At 41.9% G+C, this 18,919-nt stretch overlaps 2 protein-coding genes across 4 annotated transcripts in view; both read left to right on the forward strand.

Annotated features, from left to right (window-relative positions):
• Positions 1 to 1,784: 1,784 nt before the first annotated feature.
• park7 (parkinson protein 7) lies at positions 1,785 to 6,337 on the forward strand. Its single transcript, XM_079342139.1, has 6 exons — positions 1,785 to 1,997; positions 2,469 to 2,570; positions 2,651 to 2,710; positions 3,088 to 3,157; positions 5,378 to 5,464; positions 5,836 to 6,337. The coding sequence occupies exons 1-6, from the start codon at positions 1,908 to 1,910 to the stop codon at positions 5,994 to 5,996; spliced, it is 570 nt and encodes a 189-aa protein (XP_079198265.1). The 5' UTR covers positions 1,785 to 1,907; the 3' UTR covers positions 5,997 to 6,337.
• A 236-nt stretch (positions 6,338 to 6,573) lies between these two features.
• The window catches only part of kcnab2a (potassium voltage-gated channel subfamily A regulatory beta subunit 2a), an 83,770-nt gene continuing 71,424 nt past the window's right edge, over positions 6,574 to 18,919 (forward strand). For 2 of the 3 annotated variants that reach the window (XM_079342133.1, XM_079342135.1), the window contains exon 1: positions 6,574 to 6,679. The gene's annotated coding sequence lies outside the window, so the exon portion shown is untranslated. Of the gene's footprint in view, positions 6,680 to 12,734; positions 13,143 to 18,919 lie in introns of those variants that run through there. The other variant, XM_079342134.1, reaches the window with a different exon arrangement.

Raw genomic sequence — 18,919 nt, forward strand, 5'->3', positions numbered from 1 at the left:
TGCTGCACTAGAAGTAACCCAGCAAGGCGCCCTGTATTGAACATAGACTGCAATGAATCATGAGTTGAGTAAATCATCACATCACTACTCAACCCTTCAGACAATAAGCATCCTTGTACCTGGAATTCACAGGTTGGCCTAGTTGATCTTAGACAACTGCTTAGCACAAACTTGTTCTTTCTCACTGAATGGATTTAACTCTTGAAGTAACATGTTGATGATAAACTCTTAGAGAAACATATAAAAGGCTAGTGGCCCAGACAGATGATCAGAGTTGCAAAAATATTAAACCACCAATCAAATGGTCGGTTCATCATCAAACAGCAAAGAACAATTGTCATCACCACACGTCTCAAATGTATGTTATTAGCAAATTAAAACTAAAATTATGTATTTTTGGTATCTAACAATGCAAGCTGACTTGTCATCTTTACCAGTTAAATATCTCCTCACTGAGATCCTGGAAGTGTCACCACAGGTCTGGATCCGTTGATCCCCTGCTGCCTCTTGCATTCACGTAGAGGCAGGCAATAAATACCCTAAACATACACTTTTTAAAAATCTGCTGTTTCCCTTGGCTCTAGTTTGTTGCATAAATATTCAAGTGAATTTCAGCTGCAGAATGCACATAGGCATTAAAAAGGATTCAGTGCCTGGCTGCCTACTAAAGCCCCAGACACAAAGTGATTTACTCTGGAATAGGATCCCCTAAATGACTTAAAACGTTTTGTGCAGAAATTCTCAAGCAGACAAATCTTAAAGAACTTGGTGACCTGCGTCTGGTGTTGATTTTTATGTCTTTTCATGTATTGAAAAAATGTGTGATTAAATGAAAAAAACTACAGCAGTTTTTTTGAGAATAGCTTTCCATAATGTCTGAGTAAGATATTTATCTTTAGGCAATCCTCCCTTACTGAATATTGCGTTAATGGCTCCATCTAGTGGAAAATAGACTGATCTGTCGGTTTTAAAAGGCCGAAAGAGCTTGCTTTGGTGCAGGCTTTTGTAATGAATGTTACTGGCATGGTACCTTTGGAAAAACCTCCATTTGATAGCATCATCACTCATTTTAAAGCTACTTTAATCATTTTTGTGATTGTGTGTGAGAATGGATTTGTGTGCATGAGGCTGGGGGGCAATTCAAAGGCACACGGAGCAGTAAATGAACAACAGTGCAGGTTTAACCAAATATAAAGTGTCAACAAAAGAATAAAGTGTCAAAATGTAAGTACAAATTAAAATACAAAATGATAAAGTTAAATACAGAAAAGAAGGTGGACCATGATTGGAGCAAAGATGTCAACAAAAATAGGCTATATGCAGTAGTGAACAGATGTAAACAGAACTATAATGCAGCAAATATTTATATATATATATATATATATAGATAGATAGATAGATAGATAGAGAGAGAGAGAGAGAGAGAGAGAGAGAGAGAGAGAGAGAGAGAGCTATGTGCAAGTAGGCAAATGTTAAATAATAAAGTTACAGTGTTGCATGTCAGATAATAGAACAACATACTAAATATAAAAGCAATATAAAAGATGAGCTGTATTAAAAAATGATGAATACTGAGAGAAGTGCTTTGATGGATAAGATATAAGAAGTGATAAATGCAGAAGGCATTTGTAAGTAGCTGATGGAAGTTATTCATATACGTTCTGCAATCAACACATTCACGCTTTACTGATTTATTAAACCCTCGACATTAGATTTACGTGCTATGTAAAATTGTTTTTTAGGTAGCCTCGATGATGACATGTTTCACCGGCATTGAAAGGGGGATAGAAAGACGGAGCCTGGCAACCCTGTTCTGTCCTAACCTACAGTGCACTCAAAGTCCTGCTGGGGGGACTCGTATTGAAGTTAGGGTCTTTGCACTTGTTAGCAGCATAGCTCAGCTAACCATGGCAGGCAAGAGAGCACTGGTAATCCTTTCTAAAGGTGCAGAGGAGATGGAGACTGTTATTCCCGTGGACGTCATGCGCAGAGCTGGGGTTTGTAACTCGCAGGCTTGATGACTTGTTAGCATGGCTAGCTAGTTACACCTCTATACAGCATGCAAAAAGTCACCAAGCAATCATTATTTTAATGCTTTGATAGGTACAATAGCCACACCACAGCAATATGACAATGATAGATATTACCACAAGTTACAATTTCAAACAGCTTATGTTTACATAAATGAGACCTGCTAGCTTACCCAAATTACTATGAGCAAAGCCGTTTTAACACTGCACGACCTTCACATGACGGGTTATTATTTCAGATAGGATATTCATTGCCGTTTTGCAGTTATTGACTCCAAACTTGTTACATTTGTGATCAGACGCAGGTGAAGTTAAATGTCAAAGTTCAGCGTCTCCTCGCCGCCATTACAAAGCCTTTCAAAATAAAAGTCTCAATTGGGCATACACAGACAGGGTACCGACATTATACTGATGTTTGTCTTATATTAAATACCCAAGATTTCAGTGACGGTGGCAGGACTGATGGGCAAAGAGCCAGTACAGTGCAGCAGAAACGTTGTCATTTGTCCTGATGCAAGCCTGGAAGAAGCCAGCAAGCAGGTGGGGCTCAGCATCGATCAACTGAAGCTGTGCTGTTGTGTTATAAAACACATTTCATTTTATCATGGTTTGTTTCCCAGGGCCCGTATGATGTGGTTCTCCTGCCTGGGGGAATGCCAGGAGCCCAGAATCTGGCTGAGGTGAGAAATAAATAGTAAACTCTGCTTTGTTATGTGGTCATCCGCAAGAGTTTAAACCTTATCTAGGGTTAAACCGTGGGCATGAATCTGCTGCATAAGCCTTATATCATGCAGGGATCCAGTGGTTGTGGTTCTTAAATGTCTCTGTCACTATTCTCTATCCCGTTGTGTTAAAGAGGCAAGATCAATTATTATGTCTGCATCAGTGTAAAACTGCCCTAAATTCAATTGAAATATAGACCACAAACAGTAATAGGTTATTTTTCATGTCATTACCACTAAATTAAATTTTTAAACCACACAGTAGTCGGCACACCAGGCAATCAGATGGCCTGCAAATGACTCACTGTGCATCTGGTTGCTGTGCTCTCTCGCAGTCTCCCGCTGTGAAGGAGGTGCTGAAGGATCAAGATGGCAGAAAGGGTCTGATTGCAGCCATCTGTGCAGGTAAACTTAGTAAAAACAGCCCACAGTTATTATTACATAGGAACCGACTTTAACAGCAAGTCCTCTGTGCAGGTAAAAGTTTAAATATGTTTCGGAGCTCAGATTTCAACACCCTAATGTTGCTTTTTATCAAGTAAATGTAAAATTTCTCAGGATTTTGAATGCAGTTTATTCTGTTACTAACTTTCTGAAAAAGATTCCTCCATAAGGAATTTAATAAAAAGTATATATTCAGTCATTTTACATTTCATATAAAGCCGTTTTGATCAATAAATGATGACTCTATGCCCTTCATTCTCAAACTATTGTACGCGTGATCCCTCTTGTGCTACTTCACGACTCAATGACTTTTTTCCTTTAATAAATAAAGACGAATCAAATGGTTGACCAGCATTGCTGTGATGGCAAGTTAAAATGTTTTTACATTTGTGGCGCCATTTGTGGATTTGTCGAGCAGCACAGCAGGAAACTGAAGTCAACAACAGTGAACCCAGCACAAGAGCAGGAGGCGACGTTAGCAATGCCAGTGACGCTTAGTCAGCCACTAGAAACGAACGACACCCGAACAGTAAGAAAATGTGACTCGAGTCACATCCAGTATGGATTCTTTTGGAGTGACACAGAGAATGATCCCAGACTGCAGTGCTAGTGTGCGGTCCATAATAAATAACATGGGTATCAGGACTGATGTGGCCTCCCGTTTGAACTGTTTATGTAGCTAAATAGCCTTACGCTAATGTATTTCAATGCTGGCCTAAATGGTGGTACTTGGAGAGCCAAATATTTTCTGTGGTGGTACTCGTGAAAAGTTTTGACAACCAATCCTCAATGCAATCATGTGACCTAAAAATGTTTAAATCCAGGAACCAGTGTAAATGTTTTAAACTGTAGTTTAGTTTTACAGAGCAAACTTTCTGCCGATGGATGGGATTTTTAAACGATGAAGAAGATGTGGTTTAGAACACAAGTCATAATATACATGTGGCTGTTCTGTTTATTTTCTGTAATGTCAGTTACTACATGTGTCCCTTGGAAGGTTATGGCACATCTAAACTTCATATTGAAAAATGTTCACTTTTGTTACATGATGTGCTTCATTAATTTATTGTCATTGGTCACCCCTCCTTGGCATTTCAAATGAAAGCATAGGGTTTGATTAATATGTCCCTGAGTGAACCCATAAGCACTGGCATTTTATTTGACAGCCCACGTATGCAGAGAAAGGACACTGGAAGGACATTTTCAACGGGGACGGGAAACGATGCGGCAAAGTGGATTGAAGGGTGTCCTAGAAAATGAGTGAAATCCTCACTGGGATATTCATTTAATGAACCTGCCGGCAAGAGCGAGCCAGTTGGAAGACTTAATATTCTGCTACAAGGATAATATTGTCTTGATACGGAAGAGAGTCTCTTCTAGTATGACTCGATTGAAAACCAGAACAATTCTCTGACATCATATATGTCACATGCAATTGAATCAGAGCCACAGAACAAACGGTACAAAGATATTTTTTAGGAGTTACAAGCTGATAAAAAGATAATTATCAACCCTCTGCTCTCTGTTTCTACCCTGCTGCCTGATTCTAATTTCTCTCGCTCTCTCCCAGTCTGGCATCCTCTGGGTGGGGACAAGCTGTAACAGGAGTAGCTCGGCTCGAACGGGCAGTCTGCTGTTCTGCCAGGGGAAAGTGTAATCTTTAGACTGCATGGGAAGGCAGCCAAAGAGCATAATCAATAACTTTCTATTTATTAACAGTTTTTGGATGAGCTCACTGCAGTGCTAGGACAATTCCAAAGTTAATGCAGCAGTAGTCAATGTCTTCAGCCTCTCCTTTTCTCTCTCTTTTCTACTTGGTGCAGAGTCTTTGGAGAAAGGCTGACACTGTATACTGCACGTGTGTATTCTTAGAAACAATGCACCAGTTGAGGACACCTTTAGAACATATTGTCATCAAATGTTGTGTACTTTTGTGCTAACGGTTATTTCCGATGTTACCAGAAGCTTTTCCTGTTTTTTTTTATTTGTATTTTATTTTGCTTTGTGATATTCATAATTGTGTTCCTCAAGTAAGTGACTCCAGGATGCAGTATTTCTCCCTTTTCATCCTTGACTCTGAGCCTTTATTAACTGCACAAACAACAGAACAAGTGGTTAAGAATCAGTTTGTAAGAGGAAATGGCTGTTAAATGAACCTTAAACAACTTTGCCCTTCTGCAGGTCCCACTGCTCTTCTTGCTCATGGCATTGGGTATGGCAGCACAGTCACTACACATCCCGGCATGAAGGAGAAGATGATGGCTGGAGGTAAAAAACAAAACAAACATACAACACAAATGAGAGGTTTGATGTTTGGTTGCAAAACACAGCATATGTTTTTAAAATGTGCAGCCCTAGCTTAGTAGAGAAATAATTGTAATTATTTGCAATCAGCAGCAGATGGCGCTGTAATAGCTATCTATTTCCTAAGTAAGAAATCATGTCACTATGCAGCAGTTGAGCGCACACCACTCAGGTTAAAGCAGATGAGAGGTATTTGACAAAACATACCAGAACTAGGTCACTTGAAATATTTATATGTAAAATACTTCTAAGTGTCCGTCTACTGCACAGGCTAATGTCAATCTATAGCTCACGTTGTGATTATCCTTATGCTATTACTCTTTGTCTTTTTTTAGACCACTATAAATATTCAGAGGCTCGAGTACAGAAGGATGGACATTACATCACCAGCCGTGGGCCAGGAACCAGTTTCGAGTTTGCACTGACGATTGTCGAGGAACTTATGGGGGCTGAGGTTGCAGCTCAAGTCAAGGCTCCTCTCATGTTAAAAGAATGACTGTAGCTGTGGTAACTTGCATCCTGCTAGCAGTCCTGCCCGCTGTACAAGTGTGTCACTACTGAGACAGCTAATCCAATGTAGCTGACACAGAAAGTCAAAGTCAGTAGTGACAAATCATTCTCCTGAGGGGATGTAAGGATGTTTCTGTTCAGATAGGTTATTGTCTTCCCTTTGTCATTCTAAGCTGGCAGTGAAAGGCACCCGTTTGTCATTTAACATTAAAGCTGCACAAGCTTTGATAATGGGTTGAAATTATTTGTATTTTGCTTTCTCCTCAAACTGCATGCATATTATTTTGACAGTTTTATTGTTTCACATTAAACACAATTGTGAATAAACTCAGTGTGTCAGGCTTTATTGGTATATTATTACCCGAGGTCACTGAGACTTGTTTATACTTGCTTGCAGCGGTTGTTGACGCCTAAATATAGGCCTACATTAATGTGATGTATTGTGATCAATGCGAAGAACGCGGGAAGCAGAATCCAAATAGATTGGCAGTTGGTCTGGCCAATGAGAAGCCTTGGCTTGTCTGCGGTTGTATTCTAGTTGACGAATGGTAGCTCCCCCGCAGACAGAGAGGCGGGGCTAGACGGCAGCGCGTGGTAGTTGTGTCAGAGCAACAAAAAATCTGGAGGCTCTTCACACAGCCGGAAAGGAAGAGAGGGATTTCACCAACGGTAAGAGGAATTGTGCTCTTTTTTTTAAGACCCCAAGTGTTTTGTAGGTTCGCTATACTTATTGTTATCAACGACAATATATTGCCGAAATGGTTGTAAGAACATTCTCGTAATATATCTATGTCAGCGATGTTGTAATGAGGGAGCAGTTTACGCAACATTAATCACGGCTACTTACAGTATCCAAATTAACACGGGCAGGTGTTACATCATGAAAATAGTAGGTGTTTGTTTGTTGGGAATAAGAATAATTGTGTCATTGCTTTATGATAGGCTTCAAGTTCGCGTCAGTTTGTGGCATAATGGGTTGACATATAAGCCTCTCAAAATTGGCAGAGTTGGCCCCGAGGTAACGTTCACTAACATGGCCCACAATTCACAAGATCCGTTCACACTGGAGAGACGGTGGTCTCGACGACACACCGGTGAATTCAGAGACACATTGAGGGGTTGTTGTGCAGATGTGAACCAGAACCGACATGGAGAGAGAGAGACGTCAGCTTGCAGAAGCTCTCTCCATCCTCCGCAGTCAGACGACGGTGCTGCATTCACTGACTCCAGAGGCCGGGTTAATACAGTACATCCATCAGTCCGAGACACTGCTAGATAAGGACTGTTTAACACCTTTAATTATCAGAATTTGATTTTTTTTAATGTGCATTTATTGAAATAAAACGCATCAGGGGAAGATGTCTTGAAGTTAAGGTTACTTTGGTAGCTATAGATTTCCTTACTTGACACTGTAGCTTCATCTAAGGGGACACAAGTCTCGTTTTCGTTTTCAGCAATTCAAACCGAAAACACGCAGATGTCTTCACCACCAGCTTCACCCCCCTCTTTTCACTACAGAGACAGGAAATGCAAAACCATTTTTTTCCTGGTAGGGTGCAATTTGAATTGCTCGGAAGACACCTCTGAGTCATTGTCAGCAAAAACATGCAGCAGCACTAGAGCATGTCAGGGGTCATTCAAAGAAGAGGGCAACTCAAGTGGCTTTTTTTTTTTTTTAAATCCACCAATTGTACAACAGAACCAAAGTACCCCCCCCAAAAAAAGACCGCAAGGCTCTGGTCCCATTACTGTGCATCAAGAGAGCAGTGTTTACTGTTAAAATCACATCACATCAAAATCCAAATCATCAAAAACACGAGCGTGTGCCTGCCCGTGTAAGACTGTTACCTGTGGGTATGCTGAGAAACAGTTGAGGCTCGTTGTTTGCCCTATGACAGTCCTCAACATTTTTTTCGATGGGGCTATGTCTGTCATGTTCAAGCAACATCACTCGATGCATGGTGTGCCTGAGTTTACAATGCTTTGTTTCTGTGGTTCAAAATCGTCTTTCCCTAGAAGACAGACATCTGTGTCTCATGATTGTCTTGATGACAGTTGTGCAGCGCCGTTTAATTCATGCTGTATTTTCAGATGGATATTTCTGGGACGCTAACATTTTGCACTGTTGCACATAACATGTTAGAATTATTCTGCTTGAGCAGCTGTACAGTAAAGAGCTTGAGGCTTGACTTCCTATTTCTGGATGGGGCAGAGGAGGGAGTGGTATAGGGGGGAGGGGGAGGCTGAAGTCACTGTGACTGAGTCATTGGTTTAGCTAATGATGCAATTAGAGTGCTGCACTTTGCATTTCCTGATTAGACCCCCCCCCCCCCCCCCCCCGCACGCTTGTATCAGACTGCAGAGACTGAATTTGCTTGCCTGAGTTGCTTTGGCAGATAAATCTGGATAGGTATATGACAATTTGCAAGACATCGGGTTTCCATCAAACATCAACGTTTTCTGAGTCATCAGCGACAAACGGATGGATTTGTCGATCCCTGGCACATCATGCAGGCAGCACACTGAATGATAGCTCTTGGGGATAGTACAATTTGGAGCCACTAAAGGTCAGAGACATTACTTTAGTGGAATAACACACACACACACACATTGTGTCCATCCAGGCTGTAAAGTTTGAGGGATTGCCTCTTTAAAAGTAATTATTTGTGCTAATGTGCATATCATCAGTATGGAACAGAACCATAAAGTACACATGAAGCTCTGAAACTGTACGAGAAGAAGTTACCTTGTGAGTTTGGCTTTTGGTGTTGCCCCTGCAGCTCGGAGGGAGACACTTAAGATGACATGTTTAAAGTGGATGATTGTTTCTGTTTTTGCATCTTCATTTCACCCTCATGAATTGCTCAAAGGGAATTTTTGACATGAATTGAAAATGGCTTTGCTTGCATCGCCATATGCAAAGTACAGACTTTATTATAGTGAAGACATAAGGAACAGGTAACTCCATAAATGCTTCAGACTTCTATCTTGAACACTTTGAAATGCAGAGGTTCATAAGAAGGACTAAACTTTGTTTTCTGGAGTTATCAGTCAGTTATGAGCTTGTCTCTCGTACTGTAGGCACCTCCATTAACGAAGTCAGGCTCCAGGGCTGTGTGGGAACAAGCAAAGAAACGTCACAGCTTACGTGATTTTAGGCCCATTGGTGCGTTCTAACTGAATCACTTCAATACATGAAAGCAGAACGAACAAGTTAGACCTCTCTTGCTTTATTTGTTGTAATTGAGTGTCTCACGGTCACTTGCTGGTTGTGCTACATCAGTAGCTGGATTATTTTTTTTTTTTTGGAAGAATTGACAATCAAATTCTCACACGTCTTTATAAAAAAACAAATCCACTCGAGATGGTTTTTGGAGCTGAAGTCAGTATTTGTTTCTTTTCCTTCCTGCTGGTTGTTTCTAACTCAGAAGATGCTTTATCCTTATCCTTCTCTTTTTCTTCTTTTTGCAAAATTGATTGATTATGATGTTTTTGAAGTATGTCTGTCATCTTTCAGTACAAGTCCCAGGGCGCCATTAAGGGTTTGAAATTGGGCTGATCGAGGTAGCCAGGTGTGACCTCTATTGAAGAAGCTCATGGGTGAACCTGGTCAGGAAAATGAAGGGCCCTTGATGGACCCTGTCCAGGGTCCATATGTTGGAGAACCCATCTAATATCAAAGTCCAAGAAAATCCAAGCCATTTTATGACTCATATAAAAAAACCTTTCAGCTGCCTACGTGAGTCCACACATCAGTCGACAGAAAAGCCGTCAAGGCGTCAAGTATACTGCATGTCATCATCAACATCTTCATAAGCACGCTCATCTGTTTTCACTTTACTACACTGATGAACAAGTTTTTTTTACTCTATAATTTGGTGTTGCCAACGAGGTTCCTCTGTGCGGTGAGTGACTCTGTGAATGTCTCAATATGGGAAAGAAAAATGAGGCATATTAAGCCTCTTGATGGAAGTGGAGATGATTGTGGTTCTCTCTGTGTTTGAGTTAGTTTGAGTTCTCATTTTGTTGAGCGATTGCAGACTGGAGAAGTTGTGATTAGCAATAACCGGGAGGCGATGATGAAGCAGCGTTTGAGACGTCTGAAAGTGCTCGGGTTACAGCTCGAAGTAAACAAGACACAGGGTGACGTTTAAGCTAAGTGAAACACATAGCATTATCTGTTTAACTTGAGGCCATAAACGGTCCTCTATAGTGTTTGAAATGTTTGATATAACTGATTATGACCTTCATAGTTCCAGCTGAACAATTGAACACATGTAATTCTGTGCAGGAGGAGCACTTTTTTTTTTTTTTTTTTTTTTTAAACTATAGTTGAATTGGTGTTAGACCAATCTACCCTCAATTAAGATCCTGCAGATTTTGAAGACCAGTGGTGTTAATTATCTTCACACACAACATGACCTTGAAGAAGAGTACTTGTGTGTAGATAAAGGGAAGAGTGGATGTTGCTGCCTGATGTTGTGATATCACGTTTTGGTATAGGTTTTGAGCATGAACACATAGAAGCAGGATCATCGATTTGAAATGTTCCAGGTGTTATTGAGGAGGGTAAATATTCAAAGCACTTGGCAATCATCAGTGGAGCAGCACCCGTTTCTCATTCAGCTGTCTGCTAAAGCTGCAGAGTGTCACATGCAGGCTCCAGTCTACCACAGTGGACGCAGCACAGATCTATCCTCGCAGCATGCGACACAAACACAGTCATAGGCGTGACATTTCTCAATGTGTGTTAGTGGTTGCAACTTAAAAGCTTTGGACGTATTAGAGTGTGCGAGGACTGAATGGAAACCTGTGTGGTTTGTGTTCAGCTCTCAGAAAGGATAACAGAAGTGTTATAATTGTCATTGTGGGGGGAAAGAAATGATCTCTCGTGTGTCCCCCATCGGACTGTCTGGCAGATCCCCCACCATGCTCAGTGTCATGTTTGGAGAGGGCTGAGCGTTGGAGCCATAGTCTGGCATAAGTTGGAGATGCCGTGACCTGGCGAGGGATCAGAGAGAAAAGGCCAGAGACAGTGGTGCGCAACAGTGACTCTGTAGCTGTCCCCTCTAGCGACTGGGCTCAGCAATTCTAAATCTATTAATACAAGCCTAAATGAGACGTATCTCACATTACAATGAAAGCATACAGATTGAAGAGGTAGATTCTTAAAAGGTTTATTTGAAGGAGGAAGCACCTTGAAATGTCTGTGCCCTAGACTACACAAGTAATGCAGAAATCGTTGACTTGTGCAACAGTAATTGAAGTGCAGAGCGTATTCAAAAGTTTATACTTCTTACTCCTCCTTTTCAGACATGTTAAACTGTTTAAATATTTTGTTGGTTATTTTGTTTTTTTTATTTCATAAAAAAACCCAAAATATATATATTTTGGTAATCTTAATTTTTTTATGTATTTTTTTTCTCTTCATTTTATTATTATTTTGTTGTTATATCTTCACATGTTTGAAATAAAACAATACATAAATAAATAAATGTTTGGGGACCATCTCATTTCCTTATTGCTCATCAAATTCAAACATGACCAGTGCTACATTTCTGCCTTTTTTATGCTTTGTGTCACCTCAAGTCTCCAAAGATAATAAGAGTGACTCATCTGTAATCTGCGCAGTCATCAATGCAATGCTCAGACTGGTCATGAAGAACATGGGCTGTGACTCGGGCTGTATTCCCCATGCGGGGCTCAAACCTGAACCAGACTACCTGTTCAGCCAGCAAGGGCAAACTTTACGTACAAAAACACACCCGTTCAAATCTCATCACCAGCCTTCTTCTTCTCGGTGACAGCCAGGTTTGCCAGTTAGCACAACAGCGAAACGGCTCTTCACCTTTCTACATGCCGAACCCCACTCCGTTTTTCACTCGCTCTCCCTCTTTAATCTTTTTCCTTTTCTTTAAGAGCAGTCAGGCAATCGCTTCCATAAATGCTGTTTAAACATCAATAACGTTGAGTGAAAATTCCATCCTTGCATTTTGAGAGCTGCGGTTTCATTGCCTATTGATTCGCTCTAGCGTTACTTGCTAATACTATCAGCAAAGTGGTACGTTGCACAGACACGGAGGCCCTTCTTTTGAAGTCGTGCTGGTCGTAAGGTTGTATGATCTTTGATACATGTTGAACAAAATCTGAACGATTAAAACAAAAAAGAGCATCTTAAAAACAAAATTGCATCGGAGTGACGTATAGTAGTGCAACTTCTTGATTCTTTTATGGGAGTAATCCTCTCACTTGCCCCTTTTCTGCATAAAGGTGAAAATGCATTATCTGCCAGTCAACACACCCAGACCACATGCTTAAAGAAACATTACATAGTGAGCCGCTCACTGGACCTTCACACAGACGTCTTTGGTTGAACCACCTCTCTGTGGTAAATATTCCCTTTTTGTTTTCACAGTTTACATGTGTTCTTTAGTGTTTGCACAGACATTAAGAATAGAATGCACTCCATATTAGGCTTGCTTATCATTTTTCTCTTTTTCTCGCAGCCAAACAACTTTGAATACATTTGAGTGTAAAACCAGGAATCCCTCAGTGCCACAGAGGAGTGTCACTTCATTCTGCCTCTGGCTCACCTTCCGTCTCTTTCACTAGTTACTGCTCACTATGAATCACTGAATGCATGCTTACTCCAATGCTGACTGTGCAAAGGCAAGTTGGTGTGTGCATGTGTTGGTGTGTGCGTGTGTGTGTTGGAGAAGAGAAAGTGGGAGGGGCGTTTCCTCTTGTGCATCAGCTCTGCTCAGCCACTCTCTCCGAGCTCCCACATTTATTCTGTCTCCTCTCTGCGTCTCTTCCCTTTCTCCCCCCCCCTTCACCCTGCTCCCCAGTCCCTGTTCTGTCCGTGTCTTGTGTCACTTTCTTTTTCCGTCTTTGTGTCTTTTCTCTCATGTCACGGACGCACACGCTCATCTCACTCAGGCACACACAACATCTTGGTTGGCGAAGGATCTCACATTCACCGGTCTCGTGTCATTCCTCCTCTCTCTCTCTCTCTCTCTCTCTCTCTGTCTCTCTCTCTCTCTTGGATTTTGTTTTTCGGCTGCTGCTGCTGTTCCTCCATCTGAGCGTTTACTCCCTGGTTGTACTCACTGCGGATCAGCTGCAGACTGAGGTGGGTGTTTAAAGAGCATCATCGATAGGTCTGAGGCTACATGTTTTTGGCATATCTCTTTCTCTCTCTCTCTCTCTCTCGCCTCTTGTCACTTCGCTCTGTCAGAGAGAGTCGGGATGGTTGCGCTCGTCTGTTCGGGGACCAAAATGCTTCACTGACATTTGTGCACAATTAGAGTGGTAGCATAACTAACACTCTCGATCTCTCTGTCTCTTGTCTGTCAGTATAGCTGATAATGCTGCCGCTGCGACTGCTGCATTGAAAACCGTCTTTGCATACCTTATTATACCAGCTGCATCTTTGCGCTCCCTCTCTCTCTCTCTCTTTCTCTCTCTCTTTTCTGTCCCTCCTCCATTACTCTCCTCTTCGTCTCAGCATCTCTTGTCATGTTTTATGCATGCTCTGTCCTTTTGGAAGTCTTGCCAGAGACTCGGCCATCCTGTAGGATTTTTAAAGACCCGCCTTAAAATAGCCACACACACACACACACACACACACACACACAAAATATATCAACAAACACACATGCGCATTGACACAGGAGGAGGTTAGGGTTCCTTTTCACCTCACCTACCCTGCTGCTGCGATCGCTGCTGCAGTTTCATCTGTTGCAGATGAAACTGCCCCCCCCCCCGAAGCCACGCTTTAACTCTTCTCCCCGTGTTGTGATGCGTGTCGCTGAGAGGTTGTGACAGTCGTCTGTGCCGGGCCGCATGTGTTACCGTGTTGTTAGCAAAGTGTGTTATTGTGTGGGTGTTCATGCTGAGGCTGATTGTTGTAGGCCAGTATCTCCACATGCCTCCTGTGTGTGTGTGTGTGTGTGTGTGTGTGTGTGTGTGTGTGTGTGTGTGTGTGTGTGTGTGTGTGTGTGTGTGTGTGTGTGTGTGTGTGTGTGTGTGTGTGTGTGTGTGTGTGTGTGTGTGTGTGTGTGTGTGTGTGTGTGTGTGTGTGTGTGTGTGTGTGTGTGTGTGTGTGTGTGTGTGTGTGTGTGTGTGTGTGTGTGTGTGTGTGTGTGTGTGTGTGTGTGTGTGTGTGTGTGTGTACAGTAGATGTGCTTGCCCGCCCATGGGCTCAAGTCCAAGAGGAAAGCAGTGGAGAGGCAGGCTGCAGGGGTAGAGTTTGGTGCAGTAAGCTGTTGAATACTCTGTGAGGAGCGGAAAAAAACAGATTTACATGCAGGAGTGTCCTTTCACTGGGATCGACACCGATATAGCAGAAAGCTCGTTATTTCCCCCTGTTATGTCTGCAGTTTGTCCTTGAGTTATCCTGACAAAGTTTTATTTCTATAACAAGTTATTTTATTTTTTTGGACAAATAGACTTCTGATGGTACAGGTGCTCCGTGCTCGTGTGACAGTACAGGTAATAATAAGGGTTTCCACATTTGTTGTCAAGTATATAATAAGGAAAGGCACTGACAAGGCAAAACAAAAGAATACTTCTACTACAAAGTTTCCTTCAATGAAATACTTAGTGACATCTTATGATGACAGGAAAGGCAGAGTCCTCTGGGATTTGCAGAAGTGCGTTTGTAAAGTGTGAGGCCAGAAACGAAGAAACAGAGGAGACAGTACGGCTCTGATCAGGTTCCAATAAAGTCAGATTCACTGATATGCTGAAGTGAACTGAAGACTTTTTTTTTAGCTATTTTCTAAATCAGTTGAATCCTGTGAGGATTTTAGTCTACAGGGAAACGGCCCCCTAACGCATACAAACTAGTTCATTTACTACATCAAATCACTCTTATGTAATCCAATGGTGAGGTTTATATGTTGCAACACATTCTCACTTCCAGGTCGTCCAATATGGCATATTAGGAACTTTAGACATAGATCCATGAAACACATTTAGAAAACTGCCTGAAAGTAGTTTAGTGTGGGTTATGCTTAGGCATCAAAACTATTTGGTATTTGGTTAACAGTATTTTACCTATCAAGTGAACTAACATACGTTACGTATCCCCAAAGTTGAATTCACCATTGACTATTTGTCTCAGGAATCCAACACAGGATGAACGTGTTTGTTTGACCACAACCGTGTGACCTTGACCTCCATCCCAGTGGAGTTTTGCACAAGTAAAATTATGAAACCGGACCTCAACAGCACAGCAAATGAATGAAATGAAACCAAATATTCTATTTTTTTTTTTATGTACGCATATTTCCATGAGTCAGGAGTTAGACCAATCTGCAAAAATGGACTCGCTAAAGATTGCGATTTCTTTATTTGAAATCCATCTTTTCCCTGTATTTATGGTGTGGTATGAGTACAGTAAAGCAGTAGAGAGGGGCAGAAAGAGGAAAAAGTGGCAGATAATGCATTGGTTGTTTTCTCAAAGCCCTGAGTGTGTCAGGTTATCAATAAAGCTATAACTCTGTGTTATTAGCGAACTGGCTAATAAATGACGATTTATTAATGGGTAAAAAAGTCTGTTTTTAGATTCTTAGCTGAAAGCAGATAAACAGCGGCACATTTTTGTCTCGTCTGTTTGTGTACAAAAAGATAGCTATAGCTAATTAGCTTGTGAGCCCTGGTATCAAAGAACACAGATGCTTGTCTCATATTTAACATAGAGAAAGGGATTTTGTGGGAACAGGTCGACTGATGTCGGACGTTGATGCTGGACTTGTTTAAGTCCATCATGAGGTGCTGAGTAGCCATAGAGGTTATGTGGTTATGTTATGTGGAGGTGGTGGTCCTGGTCGTAGCTGCTACGGGTTTGAATCTGACTTCGGCCCCTCACTCTCTCCTTCTAACCTTTCCTGCCTCTTCAACTGTCTTATCCCAAAACTAAATATTAGTCCATCATATGTTTCCAGACCTTATGTGGACATTTTTAAATTGCTTATTTTGTTTGTCTCGAACCCAAAAAGATCACTTCACTGTCTGAGACTGTAACAAAGCTGAATCTGTTACAGGTTACTGACACAGACAGTGAAAGACATGGACTTGGTCTCAGTGATGTCACTCTTTGCTTTCTGAAGAGAAGTTTTGAAGCCCAAGATGGCGGTTGCCATATTGGAAAAGCTGACTCTACCTAACTTTCAGTCAACCTGGTGACAAACTGAAGGGGTTGAATTATTGGCAGACCTCATCTGCTCGTCGATCAAAACAGCTGGCCAGCAGACGCTTACTTGTAGTTGATGACGTCACTTTGGTTGGGTTAGTAAAGCATAATGGGGTGCAAGTCATTCTGCAGACAAGATACACAAGAAGGGCTGTCTTTTTTTTTTTTTTTAATGAAACAGCTTTGAACATATTTAGAACATAAATAAATATTAGTCTGCTGGATCAAACTGATGTATTTTGTTTGTATCTTTGTCCCCAAGCTCTGAATGTTTGTTCCAACTCTTTCACTCAAACCTTTACAGGTCCCGACTCTCTGCAGTTTGGTCTCCAGTGACGGTGTTTCCTAAACTCAGCTCAGTAATCATTCTGCGGTTAAGATTCAGCGGCCTGTCTGGCGTCATTAGCCCTGTTTTGGAGCTCCCATGGGGAATCCTGCTTTCACAAACACACACACACACACACACACACACACACACACACACACACACACACACACACACACACACACACACACACACAGATAAACTGTCATCTGCACGCACAGGAACAGTAAGGTTTTTCACACGGTCGTTGAGCAGGTGGGTTGCTCTCTGCCTACATTTTTATTCTCTTTTTGTTTGTGATTGGCAGTTCTTACATTCATCTTGAAAAAGGCTGACCTAGGCTAACGTCGACATCATAATCTTAAAAGTGCAATTTTATAACTGGAAGCCACTGTTTAGGAATATTAGAGTGAGAGTAACTTAATCCCAAATACTTGGTAAATCAACTTAATGATTAAAAACATTGATCGCTAAAATCCATCTGAAACAACCTTCAAATAAAAATCAACCTTGTAACAAAAGGAAACCTGGGAGGACTTGACTTACGAAGGTAAGACTCACAGGTTGTAGAGAGCTACTGTATGTCTTCTGTCTTCAGTTTAGTCACCCAGCTGTAGCTGACGTCCAGTTGTGGTGAATCAGCCTTGTGTGTTTGCTGAGCCTGACCGCGCTTCGTCAGCCAAACGTTCCCACGAGTAGAGAGACGTTCAGTCAGTGGAAGACCTCACGCCGTTTCGAAGCAGAGTAAGGCAAACCTTTGCCTTAAAGAACCGTATCCCCTCTGAATGATGTTTAGGAGAAGGAGCGCTCCCAAAGGCCTCCACTGTGACACTAAAGAGTGTCCTCTCATTACAATAGCAGCCTAATGCACACCCTGTCTTCTGTATACAATGCACTTATTCGATGGCGCATTGGCTATTGTTTGTCCTTGGAACTTCATAAATCACTGTAATGGATAGAGAGACACACCACTGCACGTTGGTTGACTAACAAAAAAGCGACACTCGCAGCCTTTTGTGTTATTAAATTACCGTTTGCTCTGAGTACTCATCTGTCAGACAAATTCCTGGTACTTTCACATTTGAATCATTTTCTGTTTCCATCCTTTAGTTCAACATATTTCCTCCGATTCACCCAACAAAAATCCAACTGACATAACGGGTTAGAACTTCCTCGCTCTCCTTACTCGGCGGTGTTGTTGAAGAAGGCCTCACTCACTGAATATGTAAGATAACACCTCTGCAGTTGTTTCATTTCTATTTCATAAAAGGTGCATTGGCATCTTTGGATTTCGGAGGAGGCCCGCCTCCGCTGTGAAGTAAGAAAATCTTCCTTATGTGTGAGAGCGTGCGAGCTGTCTGCGTACAGCTCCTAAACCAGCACACAGGAGAAGCTACTTTTTGAATCATGTGGTGACATACAGCGAGGCTGCTTTCTCTCCCTTCTGTTCAACATGATTTATGCTGCGGTGTTTGTATTTCCAGGCCCTCTCTGATGGCTGTCAGCGCTGATTTGTGACTGTTGATGTGATTGACAAAGACCCAAACCACTTTAATCATGACATACTGCAGTGCCGTGCGCGCAGTTCACGTGAATTACGGCGACGATATTGCAGGTGTGAATAAGGATTTAACTCCCGGATGTTTGACGTGTGCGTGTGACTTATGAGACGTTTGGCTCTTCATGATGCAGGAGTTATCGGTGTGATGTCTGCTTTTGCCGCAGAAACTTGAGATTGATTAGGACGCCTCAGTCTGTAGCCTGAGCGCTGTGTGGGATTATTCTGGGCTGATTCTTCACTGCTGCATTAGAACAGCTCTGCACTGTATTGCTCGTTTTGAATACTAATTACTGACATGCAGCCAAAATGTGTTTTTCTCAGGCTCGCTAGATGCAAGTTAGGCAATGTTCAAACATATTGGCTGAGTGCGTCCATGTGACATTATTTGTGAATGCGTGCATGCTTTCAGACAGGTGATGCACAGACTCTGTGATCATTACCGGGTGAGCTTGATCTGTCCGTTAAAATAAGTAAAGCAGGGAGAATATGACTGAATCATGCGATCTCAGAAAGCCTTTTCTTATTGATTAGTCATGGAGAACCAGATCCTCGCATGACGTCTTCCAGTTCATTTGCCTCACTTGACATTGCCCTCCCTGCAATGTGACCATTGCATTATGCACATACACACACACAGCGGCGTTGATGCTGAACTGATATATCTTGCATGGAACAGAAAGGCTTTCTTTGTTTTTCTTCAGGAGCGTTAGGGACAGCGCATGCAGACCAGAGTACCCAGTGACTGAACGGGGTTCCAGCTTGTTTCTGTGGTAAGCTCAAAAGAGAGAGTGACGTGTTTAGATGAGTCTCAAGTTGTTTATTTCC

Source organism: Symphodus melops (assembly GCF_947650265.1).
Source record: "Symphodus melops genome assembly, chromosome: 4".
Classification (NCBI taxonomy): Eukaryota; Metazoa; Chordata; class Actinopteri; order Labriformes; family Labridae; genus Symphodus; species Symphodus melops.

Coding starts and splice junctions, on each gene's coding strand:
- park7 (XM_079342139.1), top strand. CDS start 1,908: ATGGCAGGCAAGAGAGCACTGGTAATCCTTTCTAAAGGTGCAGAGGAG. Junction 1,998..2,468: donor ACGTCATGCGCAGAGCTGGG/GTTTGTAACTCG, acceptor TAAATACCCAAG/ATTTCAGTGACGGTGGCAGG. Junction 2,711..3,087: donor GAGCCCAGAATCTGGCTGAG/GTGAGAAATAAA, acceptor GCTCTCTCGCAG/TCTCCCGCTGTGAAGGAGGT.